Here is a 27922-nt window from a genome sequence, read left to right as displayed (position 1 = left end):
CATTCATGGCCTAATTGGTTTTGACAACCTTTTATGCTCAAAGCATGTTATGCAATAGAGAATGTCCATGTTGTTCCTTTGCTTACTCAAGCTATTGTTTCATGCATATCATAGCCACCCAAAATAATTCAACAATTATAATACCATTAAATGAATAATCTAATAGTCGGTTGAGAAGTGTGTGCGAAGTGGTAAACATGGTTTATAGTACATTATGATGTGAGAGTGGTGACGTTGACCATGACCTCTATTTGATACATTGGCCAGTTTTGATGTCTCTTAAGCAATTCAATATAAAATATAAGTGTTTTGATGTCAGTTTTTTATCCTCTCAGTGTAGCCTATCAGTGTTTTTCCTCCTTAAAGTATCTGCCACAGTAATCAAAAGTTGCCTAATGCAAAAGAGGAAGCTAATCCAAGGCCTAAGAAGTTGCCAGCAGTCTGAATATACACGCAGGAATGAGAGAATAGTTTCAAAAGGAGCTGCTCTAACATTCACAGAGCAAGCCTAGTATGATTTTAGGAAGACCCAGCCTGGATTCCCTTTCTGCAGTCTGTCTTTATTTCTGACATACTTCAGGCACATAGCAAGTAACTTCAGATGCTCAATGGGCCTGCTCCCCGACAGGCTTTGCCTCCAGGGATTAGAGCCAGAGTGCCAGTTTAGTTTATAAAAGTTTCCTTTGTCAACAACAATGATTACTCTTGTGCAGGTAGTATTTCAACAGTGTACACCAATTGTGAATTTGTAGCAGTTAAGCACCAACAATACCAATCTTGTTCACATTCCAATTAATTATAGTTTGTTCTATAAACACTGCAAACACACCACTGACATACTGTAAAACAAAAGAAGTGTTTATGCAGCACAATTTTCTGACCGTGATCTTGAAACACTCGGAGTGAAGTAAATGAGAGGGTTTCAAGGAGCAATTCAATCTCCCATCATAATCCTACTGAAATAATAACATAATCTTCCATGTGCTGAAAACTCCAATACCCAAGGTGCCTTCAAGGAAAATTAGGCTACAGGAAAATATCATGATGAATAAGACATGTCATTAGAGCTCTAACACTGAGCAGGATGAGTGATATTCCTTGTAGCCCCCTGCCACATAATAGTTATGAAACACAAGTGTGATGCAGATATTTAATGACACCTCTCAAAAACACATTATACAGTACATTCACGTTCACATTCAAGGTATTATATACAGAGTACTTGCAAGATATGAGTCTGAAGATTTACTGCTTTTACTTTGGCATACTGTCTAATATTTATTTTCGATGATGGCACATTAGAAAAGGGAATTTTCCACTCCACTCACCAATAACTTTTCTAGCAGTCCATTTGAAATATTGCATATACACTGAATATACAAAACATTAAGAACACTTTCTTTCCACGACATGGATTTACCAGGTGAATTCAGGTGAAAGCTGTGATCCCTTATTGAATTCACTTGTTAAATCCACTTCAATCAGTGTAGATGAAGGGAAGGAGACAGGTTAAAGAAGGATTTTTAAGTCTTGAAACAATTGAGACATGGATTGTGTATGTATGCCATTCAAGGGTGAATGTGCTAGACAAAATATTTAAGTGTCTTTGAACAGGGTATGGTAATAGGTGCCAGGAGCACCGGTTTGTGTCAAGAACGGCAATGCTGCTGGGTCTTTCACATTCAACAGTTTCCCGTGTGTATTAATTATGGTCCACCACCCAAAGGACATCCAGCCAACTTGACTGTGGGAAGCATTGGGGGGGGGGTTCCTAATGTTTAGTATACTCAGTGTATATTTCATAATTTTAAGCTAACAAAATTGGCATCCAAATGAAAGAAAGTGTTCTTAATGTTTTGTATATTCAGTTTTGTATATTTTGTATACATCATGTTTGTGTAACTCATTTTCATCATGTACAGATTAGCATTTCAGAATTCTAAAGGAAGTAAAGAAAGGAACTTTATTATGTGTCAAAATCCTGTGTGCATGTGCAAAAACAAATAACAGATGTCATTAAAAAAATGATATCACAAATAATTAGTTGTACTGTTCAGTGACAATCGAAAACATGCAGTCATGTAACTGAAAGCCCCATAAAACAAAATAACGTTTGAATGTTAAATTGTAAAAGAACATTCCATCAAGTGTACAGGTGGTATTAGGTAGTAGTTAGATCTATTTACTATCGGGATAGATTAGAGTACTAAACCAAAGGGTCTTCTAAACAGCCAGATAGTTTAGTATTTTGCATTAGTAATTACCACATGAAGCTTAGGGGTATTAAGCATGTGTGGTTACATTTCTAGACATCTATTCAGTAGCAGAGTGGAATGTGACCAGGTAAAACATGGAACAAATGCTACATCAGCACTGTGTAGGCTTTGTAAGTCTGTACGATGTGTTAATGTGTGTCAATAAATTATAAGAATGATGAGAAGATTGCATTGATCATTTGGCAATTGCACTGCAACTTGAGACAAAAACACAAAGATATGGTCTAAGGCCTGAATTGAGATGCTGTATGAACAATTAATTGACAGTGCACACACGCACACACACACTCACACACACACAAACGTTCTCTCACACACACACACACACACACACACACACACATCTGGCTTCACATAACATTGATAGTAGGGATGTGCAGCTTCTATGATAATGTGGTAGACAGATAGATACTGTGGGTAGGCAGGCAAACAGGCAGGACCTCATTTAAGCCATTGTGAGTAGCCATGTCATCATTGCCACATGTACAGAGCCTCGTAAAGGCCCACTCATGCCTCTCCTATGGTCTAAACCAGCGATCTGTACACTGACTAATTTGACCAATTGTTTCAATCAAGAGTGGAGCACATTAGTGTAGGCATAAGTAAAAATGCATGAACAACTGGAATGTTCATGAAACCATATTCATTTAAAAGCCACATGTCTGTATGTACTTTACATATACAATCTTGTACCTTAAAGATATTCCACCTAACGCTCCTGACTAGACTTACTCCCAATGGCACCATTAATTGGCCATTCACAGGTGTTGCAGGGTGATAGTATGGCATGCATTATAGTGCAATGTCATTCACCTATGCAGTCTGGCTTTCTGGTGCATTAAATGCTCTCGTCAAAGTGTTAATTCCACAAAATCAAGAATGCACAATGCCATTTACAGGCTTCTCCAAGTGTAGGCGAAAAAAAGGGACTTAAAAGCACTCTGCTGGATGTGGGTGAGACCAGGAGCAGATACCAGGGTGTGGTAACCCTCTCTAACAGGTCACTGCTCCTTTAATCCCCCCACCTCCCCACCAACCCCAAATTCATGTGATAACACTGGCTGTCCAATGGCACGGTGGCAGCTTCAGATTTTCGGTGGGTTGTTGGTGACCTGGTCAATCCAGCGCAGGAACCTGCTGACCCGCGTGTACACCCCGGGGAAGGAGGGGTCACCACAGCCATGACCCCAGGAAATGATCCCCGTCAGCACCCAGCGACCACCCTCCCCCTGACATACTAGGGGACCACCACTGTCACCCTGGCAACTGTCCACGCGCCGACGGTCCGACAGGCTGCCCGCACACAGCATGCGGCTGGTGTAGCGCTCGCCGTATCGCTTCTTACACTTCCAGGAGGGCAGCAGGGGAACCCAGGCCTGCAGCAGAGTACGGGAGTAGTCCGAGTCTGAGAAAGAGAGAGAGAATGAAAGTGAGTGATGAACAGAGAGATAAGAGTGAGGTGGCCAAAATAAATGAAAATGTTCTGTCATATAAATATTGAGCAAAGAACAGATCAAATGGCTGATTCCAATGTAAACACACAGGGAACTCTCCGTAACAGAGAGGCTCATGGTCAGTACCTGTGATGCCCCACCCTGTGATGACACAGGCGGCAGGCCTCTTGCCCCACTTGTTGCCAGGCGCAGGGAGGCAGGCTGAGTTGGTATGAGGGTTGAAGGCCACACAGTTGCCCTCGGTGCCCTTCAGCCTGAGTAGGGCGATATCATACTCCGAGCCCTGGCTGTGGTACTTCCTGTGGATGACGATGAGCTCTGGGGCCAGGCTGCGCTCAAAGTCATCCCTCTCCTCCGTGTGGTAGTCACCCAGTCGCAGCACGTAGCGAGATGGGTCCCTGCCAAACCTAGGAGAGAGGGAGAGAACAGAGCAAGGAAAAAAAGAAAAGGTCAGAGAGGGAATTAAGGTCTGAGGAGGTTAAGCCAAGCTGAAAAGAAGACTTGATTATCTCCTGCCAAGAAAAACACATTTGAATTGAAATGATCAAGGCAGTGACTCAAATACAAGTATCACTTATAAGTGGCATGACATCAATCTCTTATTAATAATATTTGATAAAATGATTGACATAGATCAAGTATTTGATCAAATGTACATATGTTTATGCTACATTACTACATTACTGTATGCTACACTTGTAATTTTATATAATGTGGTCACTGCAATTCCATCATTGGGCACTAGATGTCTTTGTGGCCCACCTCTTGAAGCAGTGTGCAGCAGTCAGGACCCAGCAGGAGTTTATGAGCGTGGCTCCACACAGTGGATGGTTCCCTTTGGACTGGGACTTGAGCCACAGAGACACCTGCCAAGGCCAGTCCCCCCTACCACACCCAGGGGAGGAGAGAGAACATTAGCAGAAATAGATCATGGTTGATTTGATGTTATGATTTGACTTGTGTATGTGTTTGCATATATCTATGCAGTCATACGGTAATAGAACCGCTGAGAATCTGTTTGTGTGTGTGTGTGTGTGTGTGTGTGTGTGTGTGTGTGTGTGTACTGTACTATTTATATTTTTTGACTACTTCAACTTTTACTCCACTACATTCCTAAAGAAAATAATGTACTTTTTACTACATAAATTTTCCCTGACAACCAAAAGTACTTGTTACATTTTGAATGTTTAGCAGGATAAGAACATGGTCCAATTCACACACTTATCAAGAGAACATCCCTGATCATCCCTACTGGTTCTGTGTGGCCCTGGCTATCCGTAAATGTAAAAAAACATGAAAATAGTGCCGTCTGATTTGCTTAATATAATGAATTTGAAACGATTTATACTTTTACTTTTGATCAGTGGTGGGCCGTCAGGGCCTGCAAGGCCTTCTCTGCTGGCCTAAACATCATCAGAATATATATATTTTTTAAATATATTTTCCCACAAATATGTATTAAATTATTCCCCAGAGTAAGAGTTATACTCTTCATTTCATAGCTTTCCTCTTAGTTGCACTGCTTCCAGCCCCAGGTTGAGATTTTGAGGGCTGGTCTTTATGTTAGATCTTTTATCCAATCATATTCAGCCATCATGTGTTGCCAGGGGTCTAAAATCTGCCCTCAGGCCTTCAGAATCAACAGTGCGGGCGCTTGTAGCTTATAGTGAATGGAAATGAAAATTTAGTGTCAACCAATCAGCTTTAGAGTTGGCTATTGTACGCCTTCTGGCTGGCTCCAGTGTTACACAGGAGCCAGCTAGCAGGCGTAGTGCGTGCACGTCTTTTGATTGGATTACCAATATTGAGAGATGGAGATCTAGGAAACTGAATTTGATAAACGAATTCATTTGCGTACTACTAAGCTGTTTTTTCAACCCACAATGGCGGAAGGAGGAGAAGATATCGATTTGGTCGAGGATATAATTATAACGCCATTCTCAAGACGAACTTTTCAAGAAAAGTTAGACATTGTAAGGAGAGGTCGCCCGACGCCACAAAGCCTGTCACAGGCGGGAAAGTGCTTCGTTCGCTCGCCACTTTCAAAGTTTCAACTACGAGCGCTGTCAATGGCTCACAGGCTCCTTGGCTCCGAGAAGCACTGCAAACTGTACTGCTGGGAATGCCTATTATTTGCAAGTGATCGATTTGGTGTTTGGAGCCACACTGGCTTTGCAAACGTGAGTTGTCTAACCAAGGCAGCAACGAGACACCAAAGTACGGCTGGGCACTTACAAGCAATGGTGCTTTTGAAAACTTTTGGGGACACCGGAGTGGATCTACAGCTCAAAGAACAAACGCGCAGGGCAACGGAGCTGCACAATGAAAAGGTGAAGGGAAATATTGAAAAGACTCATTGATTGTGTCATGTTTTTGGGTAAACACTGTTTATCCAAAAATGTCAATTTGTCAATTTCAAGGTGACGCAACGCCTAGTTATACTGCGTTTCTGTCTAAATGTGTAGTTTCTAGAGCCATGGCATCATAATGAGGTGGATTAATTCGGGTGGGACTGTGTAGTACCTCACTGAAGGCCCAGGCCCCAGGCCCACGGCACGCCACTGCTTTTGATACTTAACTATATTTAAGCAATTACATTTACTTTTGATACTTTAGTATATTTAAAACCAAATGTTTTTTTAAATTTAACTCAAGTAGTATTTTACTGGGTGACTTTCACTTTTACTTGAGTTAAGGTATCTTTACTTTTACTCAAGTATGACAATTTGGGTACTTTTTCCACCAGCGTACCTGATTGACTTGTCTCCACCAATAATCCTCCTCCTGCGTCGCTGTGTGTTTGGCCTCATGCCACAGGTCTGCGTTATTATGGCGCCGTCCCCCACCGGTTCGGGTACGTAGTCACAGATGACCCCTGCATCCTCACTATGCCGGCAGTCATGGGCATCTTCTCCCTCGGCCGGACACTCCCCCAGGGACGTCTCAGCCCCTGTGCACCTAACATTGTCCAGGTGGATAAGGCCCTGGCCCTCTCCAAAATAGGCCATGGAGCGAGCCTTGGACACCCCACTGAAGAAGAGAGACAGGGAAGGTGAATCTTAATATTCCAAAGTGGCCCTGGCAGTTAAAGGAAACCACATACTTGGCAGTGAGATATGAAGTAGAAAGGATATATGATACAATGGCAAACATGAGAGAGAGAATCCATATTTACACAAATCCCAGCTGCCTGCAGACCACTGCAGCGTTGATGTCATTCCAGCCGTCATCGCACACGCTCCCCCATTGGCCATTCAGAAACACTTCCACACGCCCTTCCTTCCGGCTCTCTCCAGCAACCAGTCGCACCAGAGGGCCTGAGGCCAGAACAGAGAAACACAATAAACCACAATATATTACCATAATAACAATATTCAATTTTACTTTTCTTTCCAATATGATAGACATCTAACTGAGATATGTTGATAGCAATTCTGATTTGAGGTCTTATGAGGTCTCAGTGGGTACAGCGAGTACAGGCCTACCTGTGATGTGTGGCAGCCCTGGCACCTCGTTGGTTTCACCTCCCCTCTCACAGCGCACCCCTACGTCCTCGCTGTGGGAGCAGTCGTGGCGTCCCCACTCGGCGTGCCCGCAGGCCAGCAGGGTGCCCTCTGAGCCCTTACACTGCACTTCATCCAGCAGGATTAGCCCTGTGCCCTCCCCGTACAGCCCGTCTGATGCCACCTCTGCACGCCCTCTGCTGGACCAAACACGCCATTACTGCAGTATCACTACAATATTACTACAGTTAAACCTAGTTCACTTTCCCAGTACATTGTATTTGTACATAAAAGGACCCCTGTAGACCAACCTGAAGCCCAGCTGTCTACAGACCACTTGTGCATGGTGCTCAGTCCAGTTGTCATCACACACCGTACCCCAGTCCCCAGAGTGGTACACCTCCAGACGACCTTCCCAGGGACTGTCAGACCCCACCAGCCGCACCACACCATCTGCAACACGGTGTGTGTATGAGACAGTGTGTATGTTTTTTCCATACAAATATGTGTATGTTCACAAAGCGTTCCTGTCCTGACTCCTGACCTGTATATGGGTTACAGGACACGCCAGCATCCTCCATGTGGTCACAGTTGTGTTGTTGCCAGTTGTTGTGGGGACACTCCTCCAGGGAAAGCTCATTGCCTGTACACTGCAACCTGTCAAGGAAGATGGGTCCAGAGCCCTGACCAAAGTGGGCCCACGTCCACGCTTTCGGTACCCCCCTGAGTGGACACACACACAGGCATACACAATGACCATATATGGACATGTAAACAATATATGGCAATCACTCAAGGATCATCCTGATGTGCACATATAAAATGCATTCCCACCAAGTAAACAGGCCTTCTACGTACTGTACAGAGCACACACACATGCACTTACACAGCAGAGAAACACATATAGACGACACAAAAAACACTCACACACACCAAATATAGTTATGGAGAGATATATGATTCATGATCTGAAATGAGTCCTGGGACAGATCCACTTTCTTTGTTTATCCACTCTTTGTACTGCAAGACAATCATTGTGTGTGTGTGTGTGTGTGTGTGTGTGTGTGTGTACATGTGTATACATGTGTGTCTGGTTAGAGAGAATTCCCCAGTGGCTTGCTTTGCAGGCCCTTATTCGTCAGAAGCCAGATGACCTGCTAAGAGTGGCGATGACGTCTGAATAATCTGGATCAACTGGCTCCTCTCCTCCAGCAGAGCAACAACCCAAAACACTGTAGGCCATCAAAAATGCATGCCTTCCGTTCATCTATATTGATATAGTTCACTCAGTGGGAATGTAGCAGTGTAAAAAGGCTATCCTAGCAGGAGTGCCTCCATCTCTGTGGAGAGCAGAGAGCTTTGGTTGGTGGGTAACTTCAAGCCTGGGAACCATTGCTGTTTGCTACCACTGATAGGGTTTAACCTCTAGTTTTTACCTACATATGTACTAGACGACATTTAGTGGAGGGAATCACATTCAAAACCCATATGCTGCATGTCAAGCACCATCCTCCAAGCAACTAGCCATCGGAATCCCAATGCTGCTCACCCAAGGCCCAACTGCCGACAGACAACTTCAGCATCGATGTCATCCCACTGGTCATCACAGATGGTGCCCCATCTCCCATCATGGTACACCTCCACACGACCCTCAAAGTCCTCCAGGCCACCTACCAACCTCAAGGGGGCGCCATTGCCTGAAAAATACAGCAGAAATCAAATAAAGTCCAAGTTTACTGGTCACATTACTCGCGTACACAGATTTGCAGGTGTTATAGCAGGTGAAGGTAAATTCTTGGGTTTCTAGCTCCAACAGTGCAGTATAATGTCTTGTGTTACTAGCTCCAACAGTACAGTAGAATGTCTTGTGTTACTGGCTCCAACAGTGTAGTAGAATGTATTGTGTTACTAGCTCCAACAGTACAGTAGAATGTCTTGTGTTACTGGCTCCAACAGTGCAGTAGAATGTCTTGTGTTACTGGCTCCTACAGCGCAGTAGAATGTCTTGTGTTACTGGCTCCAACAGTGCAGTAGAATGTCTTGTGTTACTGGCTCCAACAGTGCAGTAGAATGTCTTGTGTTACTGGCTCCAATAGTGCAGTAGAATGTCTTGTGTTACTGGCTCCAATAGTGCAGTAGAATGTCTTGTGTTACTGCCTCCAACAGTGCAGTAGAATGTCTTGTGTTACTGCCTCCTACAGCGCAGTAGAATGTCTTGTGTTACTGCCTCCTACAGGGCAGTAGAATGTCTTGTGTTACTGGCTACAACAGTACAGTAGAATGTCTTGTGTTACTGCCTCCTACAGCGCAGTAGAATGTCTTGTGCTACTGGCTCCAACAGTGCAGTAGAATGTCTTGTGTTACTGGCTCCAACAGTGCAGTAGAATGTCTTGTGTTACTGGCTCCAACAGTGCAGTAGAATGTCTTGTGTTACTGGCTCCAACAGTGCAGTAGAATGTCTTGTGTTACTGGCTCCAATAGTGCAGTAGAATGTCTTGTGTTACTGGCTCCAACAGCGCAGTAGAATGTCTTGCAAATACAATACAAATACATAAATAATCATAAAATCTAAACAAGAAATCAAGAAATGACAGAACAAGTCCAATTATCAATCCAGAGTAGATATATTAGAGTGAGCATGGGACAGAATACAGAATATGAATACGCGGTGTGTTATATAATTTGGAAAGAAATGTACAGTGGTAGGTCTATTAGGATGAGCTATGTGAATAATACAGTATATACATGCACAGTTAGTAGACAACAGTATATAAACAGAATATGAGGTGACTAGCATTCAATAACACGATATACATGGGGAAATAGTCTCAAGGTGCAGGGCAGTGTACCGGGCAGGTAACTGGCTAACAGTCTGATGGCCTGGAGATAGAAGCTGTTTTTCAGTCTCTTTGTCCCGCTTTTGATGCACCTGTACCGTCACTATAATCGATTATAGCAGAGTGAACAGATCATAGCTCGGCTGGCTGAGGTCCTTGATGATCATCTTGGCCTTCCTTTTCCACTGCTGTAATGGTCTGAAGGGCAGGCAGCGTGCCCCTGGTGTTGTGTTGGGCTGCCCGCACCACCCTCTGGAGAGCCATGTGGTTAGTGCCACGCAGTTGCCATGCTGAATTTCTTTAGCCGCCTGAGGTTGTAGAGGGGCTGTTTCACCTTCTTCACCACGGTGTCGGTGTGGTGGGACCGTTTCAGGTCCTCAGTGAGGTGCCCGCCTAGGAACTTGAAGCTTTAAACCTTCTCCGCTAAGGCCCTGTCGATGTGGATGGGGGTGTTTTTCCTCTTCTGTCTCCTGTAGTCTACGATCAGCTCCATCGTTCTTCTTGTCCAGGTGGGATAGGGCGGTTTGCAGTGCAACAGCGATTGTGTCGTCCGTGGATCTTTTGGGGCGGTATGCAAATTGGAGTGGGTCTAGCGTGTCAGGAAAGGTGGAGGTGATATGGTCCTTGACAAGCCTCTCAAAGTACTTCATGATAACAGAGGTCGGTGCTACGGGGCGATAGTCATTTAGTTCAGTGACCTTAGCTTGCTTGGGTACAGGAACAATGGTGGACATCTTGAAGCAAGTGGGGACAACAGACTGCGATAGGGAGAGATTGAATATGTCCGTAAACACTCCAGCCTGCTGGTCTGCGCATGTACTGAGGACGCGGCTTGGTATGTCATCCGGGCCGGCAGCCTTGCAATGGTTAACATGCTTGAAAATCCTACTCATGTCGACTACAGAGATCAGGAGCTCGCAGTCCTCGTGAGCATCAGAAGCCCACAATGGCGGTTCTGTGTTGTTTTCCTCAAAGCAGGCAAAGAATGTGTTAAGTTTGTCTGGGAGTGAGGTGTCGGTGTCACTGACGTGGCTGGTTTTCTCTTTATAATCAGTGATTATCTGAAGTCCCTGCCATATGCGTCTCGCATCTGAGCCATTTAATTACAACTCCACTTTGTCGCTGTAATGTCTTTTTGCCTCTTTGATTGACTTACAGTGCATTTATAAAGTATTCACACCCTTCGACTTTTTCCACATTTTGTTGTGTTACAAGGTGGAATTCAAATGGATTTCATTGTCATTTTTTGTCAACGATCGACATAAAATACTCTGTAATATCAAAGTGGAAGCGAAATTCGAACATTTGTAAAAAAAATATATATATATTATAATAATATGAAAAAAATAATAATATATCTTGATTACATACATCTTGATTACAAGTATTAAACCTCCTGAGTCAATACATGTTAGAATCACCTTTGGCACCGATTACAGCTGAGTCTTTCTGGTTAATTCTCTAAGAGCTTTGCACACCTGAATTGTACAATATTTGCATATTATTCTTTAAGAAAGTCTTCAAGCTCTGTCAAGATAGTTGTTGATCCTTGTTACAGCCATTTTCACGTAATGGCATAGATTTTCAAGCCAATTTAAGTCAAAACTGTATCTAGGCCACTCATCAACATTCAATTTCGACTTGGTATGCAACTCCAGTGTTTGGCCTTGTGTTTAAGGTTATTGTCCTGCTGAAAGGTGAATTTGTCTCTCAGTGTCTGTTGGAAAGCAAACTGAGCCAGGTTTTCCTCTAGGATTTTGCCTGTGCTTACCTCTATTCCATTATTATGATTTTAGATTTTTGGGATTGTTGTTGTAATTTTTTTCCCGTTTTCTCCCCAAATTCGTGATTATGATCTTGTCTCATCGCTGCAACTCCCCAACGGGATCGGGAGAGGTGAAGGTCGAGTCATGCGTCTTCCGAAACATGACCCGCCAAGCCACGCTTCTTAACACAACTCGGAAGCCAGCTGCACCAATGTGTCGGAGGAAACACTGTTCAACTGACGACCAAAGTCAGCCTGCAGGCACCCGGCCCGCCACAAGGAGTCACTAGAGCACGATAAACCAAGTAAAGCCCCTCGACCAAACCCTCCCCTAACCCAGATGATGATGGGCCAATTGTGCGCCACCCTATGGGACTCACGGTCATGGCCGGTTGTGACACAGCTGGGGATCAAACCCCAGGCTGTTGTCACGTTCGTCGAAAGGATCGGACCAAGGCGCAGCGTGCGTAGAGTTCCACAACTTTTAATTAAATGAAACTCACCAAACAAAACAATAAAGCACAAGAACAAACAAAACGTGAAGCTACTGGTGTGCACACAGGCAACTATCTGTAGACAAGATCCCACAAACACAATGGGGTAAAATGGCTACCTAAATATGATCCCCAATCAGAGACAACGATAAACAGCTGTCTCTGATTGGGAAGCATACCAGGCCAACATAAACCATTAATCACCTAGATGACCCACCCTAGTCACTATCACACCCCAACCAAGATAGAGAATAAACAGCTCTCTATGGTCAGGGCGTGACAGCTGTAGTGACGCCCGAACACTGCGAAGCAGTGCCTTAGACCACTGCACTGCTCGGGAGGCCTATTCCATTTATTTTTATCCTAAAAAAAATCCCTTGCCGATGACAAGCATACCCATAACATGATGCAGCCACCACTATGCTTGAAAATATGGAGTGGTACTCAGTGATGTGTTGTGTTAGATTTGCCCCAAACATAACGCTTTGTATTTAGGACATAAAGTAAATTTATGAACCACATTTTTTGCAGTTTTACTTTCGTGCCTAAATGCAAACAGGATCCATGTTTTCAAATATTTTATTCTGTACAGGTGTCCCTCTCTTCACTCTGCCATTTAGGTTAGTATTGTGGAGTAACTACAATGTTGTTGATCCATCCTCAGTTTTGTCCTATCACAGCCATTAAGCTCTGTAACTGTTTTAAGGTCACCATTGGCCTCATTGTGAAATCCCTGAGCGGTTTCCTTCCTCTCTGGCAACTAAGTTAGCAAGGACACATGTATCTTTGTAGTGACTGTGTGTATTGATACACCATCCAAAGTGTAATTAATAACTTCACTATTTTCAAAGGGATATTCAATGTCTGCTTTAATATTTTACCGATCTAGCAATAGGTGCCCTTCTTTGCGAGGCATTTCAAAACCTTCCTGGTGTTTGAGGGACCTTACAGATGTGTGGGGTACAGAGATGAGGTAGTCATTAAAAAATCATGTTAACACTATTATTGCACACAGAGTAAGTCCATGCAACTTATTATGTGACTTGTTAAGCACATTTTTACTCCTGAACGCATTTAGGTTTGCCATAAAAAAGGGCTTGAATACTTATTGACTCAAGACATTTCAGCTTTTCATTTTTTATTAATTTGTAAACATTTATAAAAACATATTCCCACTTTGATATTATGGGGTATTGTGTGCAGGCTTGTGACACAAAATCAAAATGTAATACATTTTAAATTCAGGCTGTAACACAACAAAATGTGGAAAAAGTCAAGGGGTGTGAATACTTTCTGAAGGCATTGTGTGGAGGTCATAGCTGGTCTGTTAGTGCTCGTCCATGTTCCCAGTCACCTTACCGTAGTTAAATTTACAATTGGCTCATTCATCCCCCTCCTCTCCCCTGTAACTATTCCCCAGGTCGTTGCTGCAAATGAGAACGTGTTCTCAGTCAACTTACCTGGTAAAATAACGGTAAAATAAAATAAAAAAATAAAAATGCGGTGGCTCACGCAGGTACTAGGCAAAACATGTTGGCATCATGTTACAATAGAAACAACTGTTCTTCTCAGTTATCGACTTATAGATCTCTTGGTCTCCTTGATGAATGCAAATGTAAATAACTTCTTGCCCAGTGCCATGATAAATAAAGCAATCCAAACCACAGAACTGTTGGAGTGCAATGACCCTTAACCCTAGAGTTTGGTTCAAAGCTCCGGCAAGTCATTAGAAACTACAGCAAGTATAAGTATGTGAGGGGTGCAGGGAGAAGGAAAGAGTGGTAGATGAGTTATGCAATCTGAATATGTGAGCTGCCCTGGCAGAGAAGTTGAGGAGGTGGGGGTTGTTTGGGGTAGGGGGGGTCAGAAGGGGGGTGCATGTGTGCCCTGTGGGACCCCTCCCACCTCCCTGGCAGGGCCTCAGGACTCTCAGATAACTTTCTCCTCCTAAAGTTTCAGACTGAATAATTCCCTGCACCGCACTAAATATACTGAGTGTACAAAACATGCTCTTTCCATGACCAACTGACCAGGTGAATCCAGGTGAAAGCTGTCACTTGTTAAATCCACTTCAATCAGTGTAGATGAAGGGGAGGAGACGAGTTAAAGAAGGCTTTTTAAGCCTTGAGACAATTGAGACATGGATTGTGTATGTGTACCATTCAGAGGGTGAATGGACAAGACAAAAGATTTAAGTGCCTTTGAACGGGGTACGGTAGTAGGTACCAGGCGCACCGGTTTGTGTCATGAACTGCAATGCTGCTGGGTTTTTCACACTCAACAGTTTCCTGTGTGTATCAAGAATGGTCCACCACCCAAAGGACATCCAGCCAACTTGACACAACTGTGGGAAGCACTGGAGTCAACATGGGCCAGCATCCATGTGGAACATTTTCGACACCTTGTAGAGTCCACACCCTGACGAATTGAGGCTGTTCTGAGGGCAAAAAGGGGTGCAACTCAATATTAGGAAGGTGTTCTTAATGTTTTGTCCACTCAATGTATATACCCTCTACTCCTCTGGGCACTCCCTTCTATACCCTCATTGTAACACACCACTGTTGTTGTTCCCTCTGCCCCTTTGGGACTCTCTGACACAAGTGCTGCATAAGCCGCGAGAGCGTACTGGCAGGCTCAGAGAGCTCTAAAAGCTATGTGAATGACTAGGCAGGCAACATCAGCTCCCTCTTGGCTGTGCTGCTCAGAAGAAACTGCTCTTGTTCTAGCTTTGCAGTGTTTGTGTTTTGGAGATGAGTATTGGGCCAGAGAATCTTAGCCATGAATCTCACCCTCTGGCCCACGCAGCTCTGACTGAGGTGGGAGAAGAACACTGGAGCTCTAAGAAAGAGGGAACAGTCTCTCTCTGTCCCTGTCTCACTCAACTAAAGGGGAAGTGTCTCTTTGCTGCTTCAGTACCTCTACATGTGTAATATGCCTAGCAATACATGTACTATATTTATATGTGTAGCACTTGTGATAAATCTGCACTACTTATATATACCCAAGGCTGTTTTGAAATCTCCAACACCCTCACCTTCAGGTGCAGCACACACCACCCCCGCTTCGTTGCCATGGTTACAGTCGCTAGTGACAAACTTCCGACTCCTGCAGTCCAGCAGAGAGTTTTCGTTGCCACGGCAGCCAAGGCGTTCATAGTGGAAGAGTCCAGAGCCGGGCCCGAAATAGGAGTGCTGGAGGGCTGTGCCGATCTCACTGCAGACAGAAAGACAGGATGGACGAAGAGAGAAAGATAGATGGACAGTCAGGAGTGGAGAGGATGATTTGACATACACACCCACACACACAGCTATAAAAGTATCTCAGTAGCTCTCACCCCAGTCCAAGCTGTTTGCAGATCACACTGGCATCGCGGTCGGTCCAGTGTGTATCACATACCGCCCCCCACTGGCTATTTAGGTATACCTCCAGACGCCCGCTCTGAGGGGAGGACACACCTACCAACCTGGCAGCTCCTGGAGAGGAGGGAGAGGGGAGAGGAGAGAGAAGAGAGGGCATTAAGGTATGGTACAGCATCAGAGATTGTGAAATCATTTGAAATGACAAGTAGAACATCTTTCTCTCACACCCATCAGAAAGACAGACAGACAGATTGCTCCCTCGTTAATTATAAATCCAACAGGTGTGATTATCTCAGGATAATTGCATAGAGCACTTACATATTTCAACCTGGTAGGCACGCACCCGAAAAGCACACATGGGCACGCATGCGTTCACACACATACACGTTAACTGATAAAGGTTAACCGTTTGAAAGAGAAAGCTTGGGAGAGCTAGACAGAGACAGACTGATAATGACAGCAAATACAGATGTAGCTAAACAGATTTCAAAACGGGGGTATTGCCTCTGGCACTACATACAAGCAAGGTTCTGACAGGCCAGTAAAAAGACAGACGGTTGTCTAATGGACAGGCAGGGATACACTCCCATTGGGGGGCGGGAGTCACAGAGAGAACAATATCAGCTGCCTGATGGATAGGTGGAAAACACAGTGGGAGGAGCTTACTGACAGACTGGAAGACAGACAGGATATATTGGGGCGTAGACAGATTGAGAAACAAAAACCATGCAGGCAAGAAACACAGATAGACATAGACAGACAGGCACATAGGTTGCCTAGACAGATAGAGACATAGATCTCCTGCCAGAGCAATATGATCACCCCCAAAACACTGCAAAAATACAAAGATACCTAGCGATTACTTTTTGGCCACTTTGGAATTCATACACCACTATAAATAATCTGGTTCCAGGTAGTTACCCAGCAGTACTGATTCCCTTGAAGTAAGTTTTAGTCGGTAAATTCTCACCCTGGTGGCAGTCGCAGTAGGCCCAGCCGATGGCTCCAGAGCTCTGGCGGAAGAAGCACCAGGGGTTGGATTCGCGGTCGGGGTTGCGGCAGTAGCTGTGGTCGCCCAGCCCCCGGCTCGGGTACTGCAGGACGTAGTCTGGGAACTCTGTCCACTTTAAGCAGGGCGATCCAGAGTCAGTCTGAGACACGGAGCCATTGTAGTAACCCAGCTCAGTGAAGCCCTCTGAACAGGACAGAGGAGCTAGGGAGACAGAGTCACATTCAGATACAATACTATGGGTTAATCAATGGATGAGCTTCTTAGTTAACATAGTATAGTAATAATTATTTTTGTGAGACGAAGTGGGGGGGTAAAGCTGAGTTTTAAAATTAAGTCACAATTAGCCAGGCAAGGTTTAAAAAGATGTCCTCTCCTTTGTCTCTCTCTTTTGTTTCCGATCCTCAGAGGTATTAAAGTGAGTCACCTGACTGGTCAGACTGACAGCCCGGTGCTGCAGTGCAGGGGCCAGAGTATTTGTGTAGGTCTGCTTTGCTGAGTCACAGAGCGTGGCGGGCTACCTTCAGACAACCTGAAAACCTGAGCCCTTACTACAACCCATCTGTGTCTGTGTATGCTTGTGTGTCTGTATCGCTTATGAATTGTCCTTGAAATGCACCCTAGGCATACATGTCTTAAAATTATAATAAACATTAAAATCCTTTGTGATTATTTTCTCAATGCTGTTAAAAGGATAGTTTGATCAGAGCATAGACACTGTATACCACTTTGGAGTGGACGACAATTCCTCAAGAGGGGTGGATGCTTCTTGAGAATCCAGAGCTTACTGGGAAACTGAAATTCACTGCAATGCAATCCTCTGAATATTCAGGCCTTTTTAATTCCAGAATCATTTTACTGGATCTACAAGTGCTGCAGCTCTATCCTCTAATTGCCTTTGTGAAGACGTGAGCTGGGATTGTGATGGGAAACCTGAGCTCAGGGGCTCAGTTTTACAAACTCATCTATACAGGTTAAAGAGCCTCTGGGACCATCTATAAAGCTGACCCATCACATTAAATAGGGGTGGGACATTAAACACAAGCATACATTCATCTGGTCCACAGATTGAGTTTTAAAGAGGGGAGGGTCTGTGGTTTAATGACAACCAGACAACCAGAGCCAGGGTGAGCCCTGAACCTGGTCCATAAACCCATGTATTTCCAATGGATCAATGTCTGGTAATACATCATGCAAAAAATGGAGACAATTTATTGAATTAGTCAGTTAAAGCAAATCCAGAAAAAATATATCTCCAACTTAATTTTGAGTTCCTTTCCACGGCTCTGAACATCGCGTGTTTAATCCCAGTGCTAGGCACTCGTTTTGTAATTGTAGTTTTTCTGTTTGAACCCCATCCTTAACCCTAAATTTAACCACTCAAAATGAATGCCTAAACATAAATCATAATCTATAGATGGCACCACACTCCATAATAAAAAGGGAAACACACTCCATAATCTCTGTTGCCTGCAGTTATAGCAAATGTCTCCATTTGCCTTGGATGTTACGTTGACTAATTATCAGTCCCTTTTCAAGGGGCTATGTGTCACGGATAGCTAGGAATGGTGGGTGTGGAGTCAGGCGCAGAGAGCAATGCTTCCAATGCATATGCATATGTATGGTCCCGTGTGGCTCAGTTGGTAGAGCATGGCGCTTGCAACGCCAGGGTTGTGGGTTCAATTCCCACGGGGGGACCAGGGTTCAATTCCCACGGGGGGACCAGGATGAATATGTATGAACTTTCCAATTTGTAAGTCGCTCTGGATAAGAGCGTCTGCTAAATGACTTAAATGTAAATGTAAATGTAATGTTTATTAAGCTGGGTCTAGCCAACAAACAGGCAAAATGACCAATAAACAGGTATGTCTCCAAAACCAGGGAAATATAACCGACAGCAAAATACGTATCAGCAAAACAATTTCCCCACTGACAGTGAGAATAAGCCCGCACAAAAGCAGGCGGGCCCTGGAAGTTTAAATAGGCCATAATTAATAACAAATAAGTAACAGGTGAAAACAATCAAGACAAAACTAACAGAAAAGAAAAAGGAATCGGTGGCAGCTAGTAGACCGGTGACGACGACCGCCGAGCGCCGCCCGAACAGGGAGAGGAGCCACCTTCGGTGGAAGTCGTGACACTATGTATGGGCAGAATTGCCTAATAATCCATCTTTAGTAGTAGCTAATATTCACCTTTAGGTCCATGCTTCCTGTGATATGTAACTGATATGGCAGTACCTCAGGCCATGGTGTGTGCGTACTGTAAATGATATGAAGGAGAGACGCGCTAACATCCCTCTGGAGCCAGGTGTTAAACCCTGAGGAGAGTGGAGGGAAGTGGATATGGGCACTGGGGTCCAGCCAGGGAAGGAAGACACCCTCATCACGTACCTAAACTCCTCCTCCTGAACTCTCTAAACCAGTGGATTAGGGGCCGCAAGTCCTTTCAGTTGTCGTTGGGTAAACATTCACACCTGTGAGCGATCGCTCGAAAATCTACACCCGCCCAGTGTGTGGTCTAACCCGTCTGTGTTTGTTTGAGGGACTGCCGGTTTGCGTTCGCACAGTCTTAGTGACTTAGTTAAGACCAACCAACTCCCGCTGCTGTGTAGTGAAAGCTACAACCGAAAGCCAGCAGAATATGCTGGTTTTGGTGTTAGGAGTTCATACTGCAATGAAAGACCTACTTAAGCTGCAGCTGGCCAGGAACAGAGCGGCATGTCTTGCTCTTCATTGTAATAAATACTATGCATGCCAGTCTCTCTTGGCCAAGAGTTGAGGAGAGACTGACTGCATCACTTCTTCTTTTCATTAGAAACATTCATGTGTTGAAAATCTCAAATTGTTTGCATAGTCAACTTACACACAGCTCTGACACACACACTTACCCCACCAGACATGCCACCAGGGGTCTTTTCACAGTAGAGAAACCAGAACAAATTCAATGAAGCGCACAGTATTATATAGAGCCATTATTGCACGGAACTCCGTTCCATCTCATATTGCTCAAATAAACAGCAAATCTGGTTTTAAAAAACAGACAAAGCAACACCTCACGGCACAGCGCCTCTCCCCTATTTGACCTAGATAGTTTGTGTGTATGTATTGATATGTAGACAACATGTGCCTTTGTAAATTGATGTAGTTCTGTCCTTGAGATGTTCTTGTCTATTAATGTCCTGTATTATGCCATGTATTGTGTGGACCCCAGGAAGAGTAGCTGCTGCTTTCGCAACAGCTAATGGGGATCCTAATAAAATACCAAATACCAGCAGTGAGAGACAAGACTGGAGAGGGTATCCACAGATTGATGCCTGAGAGAGAAGACATCTTGAAAGAGGAATACTCTGCTCAATTCCAGATTGACCTCTTGCCCCAAATCCTGGTTACTTTATGTAGATCTGAAAGGATTGGCTAGGTACAGATGTAGGATCTTAATTTCATAACCATGTTGCAGAAGAACATTCCTGCATGCAGGAAACAGAACATTTAAAACTTGTACTGTATTCGAGGTTTAAAAAGTCTCCTGAAGTTTGTAATTTCAGACTTGATTTTCCCTTACGAAAAATGTATCAACGCCTATAAAAAATATCCATCAATTATAATCCACATTTCCTGTTGCTGCAGGATTATTTTCCTGCTGTAGAAAACTGGCTCAAATTAAGATCCGACATCTGTATGAGAAAAACGGTATTAGCTCCACCTTGCTCTTTGATAGATAAACCAGATAAATGCACATTCAAAAGTATTCTTTCTTACACCTATCCAATCCTTTCAGATGTCAGCAGTGCCTAAGGGTTGGAGTCTGCCTTTGTCAAGATGGATCACAGATTGAGAGATTTGTTGGGGTCAATGAGTGCTGGAAGTCAAGTTTCAAGTTTTTTTTAATGTCACATGCACAAGTACAGTGAAATGCATTAACCCCAACAATGCAGTAATTAATAACAAAGTAATACAAAAAAATAACAAGGTAGAACAAAAACACACAATATATAAAAAATGACAACTAAAAAGAACACAATAAAGTAAGTAGCATAATATATACAGGGTCAGTTCAGGTACCATACCTACAATGTGCAAAGACACTGGATCGATAGAGGTAGATATGTACAGTACAGGGGTTAGGTGACTAGGCATCAATATATAAGATAAACAGAGTAGCACCAACATATATGATGATTGTATGTGAGTGGGTGTTGTGTAGAGCCTTCCTCTTACACCACCTAATATAGAGGTCCTGGATGGCAGGGAGCTTGGCCCCAGTGATGTACTGGGCTGTACTGGGATGTCCGCACCTGTCTCAGGCGCAGTTTGTCTTCTAAGCCCTCCTATGCTGTCAACATCATGGCAGGTACCATTGAATAATACCAAGTGTGATTGACAGTTATTTGTCCCAACTCCCAGTCTAAATGACTCCCCAGAAAGCAAAGCCAAAACGTCTTATCCTCTCAGAGGGTGTGCTTTTCTTTCCTCTTCAACTAAACTGTGTTATCATTTTTCAATTTGTATCTGCCATTCCCTAAGGCATTTAATATTTTAGAAAGTAAATATGGTTTTGAGACACTGAGATGTTTTTATGTACTAAGCTGATCCTAAATCCTTCTGAGTCACCACTATCTGTGATGGGGTTTCTTCTCAGCGCGTCTCAATCTCACAATGATTCCACCTCGTCCAGCTTCCCTGCCTGGCATATTGAGAGGAGATACATATTTGATAGAGTTCACACAGTGTGAGGGTGCCAGACACAGAAAGGTTATTAGGAAAGGTTACCGGAAGACACTGATCCTTAAACACACACGCACGTGCCACACAAACAGACACACGCTCACACACAGATTCAAACACACACATGGACAAGCTTACGCTGCAGACACAAACACAAACACACAAAACCCCAAAGACAAATCAAAAGATCACCAGCACGTGAAAGCAGACGTGCTGTATAGAATGTGTATGTGTATGGATAACCTCAGTTCCCATGCAGAGGAGGAACTGAGTGAGTATATGAATGCATGCATTGAGAGCAAGAAACTGAGTATGCACGTGGGTGTCATAAAAATGTTCCACTGTCCATCCTAGATTTAATAAGCTCTAAAGTCTCTTAGCATAGCTCACATTCTATCCCTGATGGGTGTCTATAGTTGAGCCACAAATGGAGACAACCATCTATAAGACCCAGACTGGAACTCCCGTTGAGACCCCATAACATAACAGTAACTTCAGCGAAGACAAGAACCAGACATACAGTATCTGGTTGATGGAAAGTGGGAGTCTTTATCAGAGATGATGTCAGGGCTCTAAAAGCAGGGCCTTGTTTAAATCAGGGCCACTCGCATTTCCATAAGTGAAAGCCTGAACATGAGGCAATCTGGTAGGAATCTCATTCTGTCTGAGCATGAACTAGGAGTCTAAGGCGTGGGATGGGTAAAGGGGGGGTTGGTAGGGTTGGATAAGATATTAGCATCGCGCCCGAGGGATCCAAAGGATTGGACCTGCCTGGGCATGGAGGGTGTGGTGATGGTTCAAAGACTAATTGGTATATGAGATGAAATGTTGTATCTATCATCCCAACGCTTTCATCTAATAACCATCCATTTCCATGTACATGCTAAAATTCATATCACATTACAAGCTGAACGAGAGATCAAGTGTTCCCTTCATCTACTCAGCAATACTGAGCACTGTGTGATTTTGCCTATTTCTTAGCTACAGGGATCCGGCTTGGATGAATCCCTAACCGTCAAAAAGGAGAACTCTATTTTTTTCTAGGGAAAAGCAGCTAATACCAAAGCTGGTTATGTGTCTTTTGTTTGTGGATAAGACGTTTTTGAAATGAGGTTAAAGAGAGAGCGAGAGCAAGAGATGTTGAACGTTGCCTAACTATCGTCCCATCCTTCAGGGGCCCAATCAGAATCACCATCTGATTATGAGCAGTGTTGGTGACAAAGGACTCGCTAATAACGGCTTTAGCAGAGGAAGGGGGCATTTTTGATAGAGGGCTTTTTCAAGCTTTTAATCTGAATTCGTGACATTTTGCTGAAACAACACACCGCCATCTCACATCCACACCCCACATCATCCCCCTAAGTATGTACATTTAAGCTATTCATTTAATGCTGCTTAGTTGTTTATCCATGTCCTTAGATGATTTGGAAGAATCACAATGATGGATGGATGAAATCAAGACCTATTAGAAATAAGAGGAACAGGAAAAGCGGTGTCTACCTGCACTCTGCAGAGTATTTAGGTAGGTGTCTTGAGAGATGACCTGCAAAAAACAAGACAACAGAATATGAAGCTTCAGGCCTATGCCACTTAGAGCAAGTGTCCCACATTATGCTTGTTCATTAGTAGCCCCTTATGTCCTATAAGTAGCCTTGCGGATTGTTTGAAGCTTTCATACCCAACAACTTATTATCTCTCTCTCCCTGTTGTATTATATTGTATTGTAGCCTACTTGTAGTCATATGGTATTACTCTATCATGCTATTCTGTGGATCAGTGAAAATAATTTTAACATTGTGTTAACCATGTTTATCTCTCTTCTCTTCTGCTATATTTTCAATTACTTCGTCACCACTGAGGCTGGGAACAGGAGGCATAGTTTAGAATGTCTATGCATAACGCAATAAAATGATTGCAGGGTTAAGTTAAGGGGTGCTACTTTAAGGCACCATTATCACAACCGAGGCCACTGAAATCAATACTGTCACGCATGGGAAACAGCACGCGGTGATGCAATGTCTGGGACTAGGTCTACTTTCGGTATAGCATAGTCTGTACATTAGTCAGTTGAACTCTAATAATTCCATCTGTCAATCTAATGGAGACGGGGGCAGCTGGGGTAATGCCTGAAGCATCCTGCAACTTAACGGCAGGAAAAACGTGCCTCTTGCAGACATCTAAAGCACTAATTTATAATGAGACACAGCTCACCAGAAAAAAGAGCTTTGAGCAATATTCTTTGGGGAAAGGGACATGGGGCTGTAGTTACCTAGTCTATTGGGTAACACTTTATATTAACATGAATAAGAATGAGTAAACAATTTATAAAGAGTAGCCTGTACAAATTATACATAAATACGTATTTCATTATTTCTAAACATCTATAAACATGCATACAGTTCATAAGCATTTATAACTTATAATAATTTGTAAAGCATTTATAGTATGTAATATTCATGAGGCGTATTCATTTAAGACTTATTCATTAGACTTATCCATAAAGAGCAAGCAATTACTAGTCTACAATTGGCGTATTTTACTCCATTGTTTGTGCTTTTGTTATCACTTGATGTATAGCTTGTAACCATGCCTTACAAAAATGTAACGTTGCTCTCAAGGAATGTCATTGGCTATGTACATCAATTGCTATTTGCAAGTGAGTATGAAGATATCATTGGATGCATTTGCTCCATTGTTTAAACTTTTATTGGTGGCTCACTCTTGCACACCTCAGACTGTAAAACGCATGAGATAATTCACCAGTGTGTTGTGAACAGCATTAGCATCGATAGTGGAATCGGCGGGTTCGGCTTCAAATAAAAGTCACCCATTGAAAATGTTGCAAACTGATACAAATAGCATAATCATGCAACAATTGGACAAGATAATGCTATGGAATGTTGGAATGTTTAAAAAAAATCTGTTGTAATCACACTGTGGATGTATTTGAATTCAGAATTGCATTGGTGGGATACCTACAGTGCATTCGGAAAGTATTCAGACCCCTTTACTTTTTCCACATTTGTTACATTACAGCCTTATTCTTAAATGGATTAAATAAAAAATGTTCCTCATCAATCTACACACAATACCCCGGAATGGCCTTGGTCAGGGAGGTGACCAAAAACCCGATGGTCGCTGACAGAGCTCCAGAGTTCCTCTGTGGAGATGGGAGAATTCTCCAGAAGGACAACCATCCCTGCAGCACTGGATCAATCAGGCCTTTATGGTAGAGTGGCCAGACGGAAGCCACTCCTCAGTCAAAGGCACATGGCAGCCCGCTTGGAGTTTGCCAAAAGGCACCTACAGGACTCTCAGACCATGAAAAACAAGATTATCTGGTCTAATGAAACCAAGATTGATCTATTTGGCCTGAATGCCAAGCGTCACGTCTGGAGAAAACCTGGGACCATCCCTATGGTGAAGCATGGTGGTGGCAGCATCATGCTGTGGAGATGTTTTTCAACGGCAGAGAAACTAGTCAGGCTCGAGGGAAAGATGAACGGAGCAAAGTACAGCGAGATCCTTGATGAAAACCTGCTCCAGAGTGCTCAGGACCTCAGACTGGGGCGAAGGTTCACCTTCCAACAGTACAACGACCCTAAGCACACAGCCAAGACAACGCAGGAGTAGCTTCGGGATAAGTCTCTGAACGTCCTTGAGTGGCCTAGCCAGAGACGGACTTGAACCCGATCGAACATCTCTGGAGAGACCTGAAAATAGCTGTGCAGCAACGCTCCCCATCCAACATGACAGAGCTTAAGAGGATCTGCAGAGAAGAATGGGAGAAACTCCCTAAATACAGGTGTGTCAAGCTTGTAGCGTCATCCCCAAGAAGACTCCAGGCTGTAATCGCTGCCAAAGGTGCATCAACAAAGTACTGAGTTAAAGGTCTGAATACTTATGTAAATGTGATATTTCATTTATTTATACATTTGCAAAATTTTATTAAAAACAGTTTTTGCTTAGTCATTATGGGGCATTATGTGTAGATTGATGAGGGAAAAAAACAATTAATCCATTTTAGAATAAGGCTGGAATGTAACAAAATGTGGAAAACGTCAAGTGGTCTGAATATTCCGAATGCACTGCTATAATTGCACTGCTATAATTCCGAATGCACTGCTATATGCACTGTACAGCCTAACCTATGGATTGTGCATCCATGAAATGGGGTATCAGCTAACTCTTTGTTGATTACGCTAATGTAGATCACTCCCTACTGACGTATGACTTGTGCAAGAGATGGCGCGGTTTGACAAAAAGATCTCTCACTATCAAATCTAATCGCCTGCAGATGACAAAAAAAATGGGGTCCTAATTCAACCAAATGTACAGACTATCCTTTTCTTTATTAATAGATAGACGAGCTAACTTTGCGCATATAGGACACACAGTCAGCCTTCAGAAATAGACTGAATGGTAATAATTTATTTATTTATACAGTACCAGTCAAAAGTTTGAACACACCTACAAGGGGTTTTCTTTATTTGTACTATTTTCTATATTGTATAATAATAGTGAAGACATCAAAACTATTAAATAACACATATGGAATCATGTAGTAACCAAAAAAGTGATAAACAAATTAAAATACACTACCGTTCAAAAGTTTGAGATCACTTTGAAATGTCCTTGTTTTTGAAAGAAAAGCAAATTTTCCCCCCATTAAAATAACATCAAATTGATCAGAAATATAGTGTAGACCGAGCAAGAGGACAAGTACATTAGAGTGTCTAGTTTGAGAAACAGACGCCTCACAAGTCCTCAACTGACAGCTTCATTCAATAGTACCCGCAAAACACCAGTCTCAACGTCAAGGAGAGTGATGGTGCTGCATCAGATAACCTGGCCTCCAGGAGGCCCGACCTCAAGCCAATTGAGATGGTTAGGATGAGTTGGATGGCAGAGTTAAGGAAAAACAGCAAACAAGTGCTCAGCATATGTGGGAACTCCTTAAAAACTGTTAGAAAAGCATTCCTCATGAAGCTGTCATCAAAGCAAAGGGTGGGTACTTTGAATAATCTCAAATATAAAATATATTTTGATTTGTTTAACAATTTTTTGGTTACTACATGATTCCATATGTGTTATTTCATAGGTTTGATGTCTTCACTATTATTCTACACTGTAGAAAATAGTAAAAAATAAAGAAAAACCCTTAAATGAGTAGGTGTGTCCAAACTTTTGACGAGTACTGTATATATATTTATACTAGGGTTGGCTTGGACAGCCTTATGTTAAAAACAAGCCAAGTTCAATTGCTGAGAACAATGGTCTGTCCAAAGTATTTCCTTCAACGGGCAATGAAACAAACGGATAAGGGTGAGTAGTCTATAAATTGCTGGCGCTCAAGTTTTCTTGGGATCTAATACCTTAGTGAAATTAAAATGTAGCCTATAGGGCACGATACAATCATTGGAATGAAAATAAAAAGCTTAATAATGATTCATTGCAGCAGTAGGTCTAATATGATATTCAGGTGAAAATTCAGGTGAATATGTTAAACCTCGGAATTCGGGTTTACTGGCACACAGGAAATTGCCACGCACAGCATCGATATTGCCATTCGCGTAAGTGTAAATTGGCTCCGCATAACCAATAAACTACGCGAAGTCTATTGCCTACACATTTTAATGACTGTAAATCGTAAGGAATTTGGTTAGGTTATCTATGGGTCACCTGTGTTTACCTTTCTGTTGTAAATGAATAGCCGTTCGCAAACAGAAACGCTGTGATAATGAAAGAAAAAAGCAGGCACATACCTCTCCAGAAACTGAGATCAGAAAACACCATGCAATTGTCAGAGAGAAGAGTCCCTTTAAAGCTTCCTTGTCCGTCATCCTTTTATATGTGTCATTGCCCGCGCCTTGAGCAGATTTCACCCATATCCAACGCAAAAAGTCAGCCTCCTAGTGCAAGCGACACTGACCAGGATAAAGAGAGCCCGATACGGACCGTCCAAAGTTAGGCGAGGCACGCGACAATCAGCCGATGGGGTTGTTTTTTCTGTGTCTGGAAAAAGATACAAAAATAATCGAAACTCCTATGTGACATTACACCCTGTGGTACCAGCTGTGCTTCAAGCACTATAGCTTAAACGACGACCCCCTTCGTGAGGAAGTGTCACTGAAAGCAGACACCAGTGAGAGAAACACACTCTCTCGCCTTCAGTGCGATGCACATATGCCAGGTCGAGAATAAACACACAGCGAGCTCAACACTGTCTAGTTGCTTTTCACTGGCGTAATGGGGCGTCGCTGTGCGCAGAGGTAAGTTAGTGAAGGGTTTTAGGTTTTATAAAGGAATATGCGATTGAGCTGAGTTGGCCCCTAACTGCATATTGCTGTGGGATTTTGAAGCCAAAATGTAATGACAAATGTTTCACCTGGATTCGATGTGCATGGTGAATTCAACCCACATCACCAAATCCAAAAAACATTCAATTAGCCCTACGCATCTCCAGAACATGCTTTCAAGGCATGGGCAGTTAAAAAC

General features: G+C 43.2%; 1 protein-coding gene across 2 annotated transcripts; it reads right to left on the bottom strand.

Moving 5' to 3' along the window:
* Positions 1–1136: 1136 nt before the first annotated feature.
* Positions 1137–27922, bottom strand: LOC129836309 (neurotrypsin-like). Of its 2 annotated transcripts, none has more exons than XM_055902289.1 (14): positions 27190–27922; positions 22925–22967; positions 16659–16901; positions 15664–15802; positions 15364–15542; positions 8783–8930; positions 7778–7956; positions 7545–7686; positions 7216–7433; positions 6906–7047; positions 6482–6760; positions 4493–4615; positions 3857–4137; positions 1137–3681 (listed from the first exon to the last, which is right to left on the bottom strand). In XM_055902289.1, the coding sequence occupies exons 1-14, from the start codon at positions 27265–27267 to the stop codon at positions 3362–3364; spliced, it is 2514 nt and encodes an 837-aa protein (XP_055758264.1). In that variant the 5' UTR covers positions 27268–27922; the 3' UTR covers positions 1137–3361. The 2 variants fall into 2 exon arrangements, with proteins under 2 accessions (XP_055758264.1, XP_055758265.1); XM_055902290.1 differs by having other exon boundaries at positions 7216–7430; positions 27190–27918.

Source organism: Salvelinus fontinalis, chromosome 37 (assembly GCF_029448725.1).
Source record: "Salvelinus fontinalis isolate EN_2023a chromosome 37, ASM2944872v1, whole genome shotgun sequence".
Taxonomy (NCBI): domain Eukaryota; kingdom Metazoa; phylum Chordata; class Actinopteri; order Salmoniformes; family Salmonidae; genus Salvelinus; species Salvelinus fontinalis.
The sequence above is the reverse complement of the archived record's forward strand: the minus strand, read 5'-3'. Positions and strand labels throughout refer to the sequence as shown.

Excerpts from the sequence above, each read along its gene's own strand:
- LOC129836309 (XM_055902289.1), bottom strand. The coding sequence starts at position 27,267 with ATGACGGACAAGGAAGCTTTAAAGGGACTCTTCTCTCTGACAATTGCA. Across the intron at positions 7,957-8,782 it reads TGTCGGCAGTTGGGCCTTGG|GGGGGTACCGAAAGCGTGGA; the intron begins GTGAGCAGCATT and ends GTGTCCACTCAG. Across the intron at positions 4,616-6,481 it reads GGTGGAGACAAGTCAATCAG|GGGGGACTGGCCTTGGCAGG; the intron begins GTACGCTGGTGG and ends TGGGTGTGGTAG.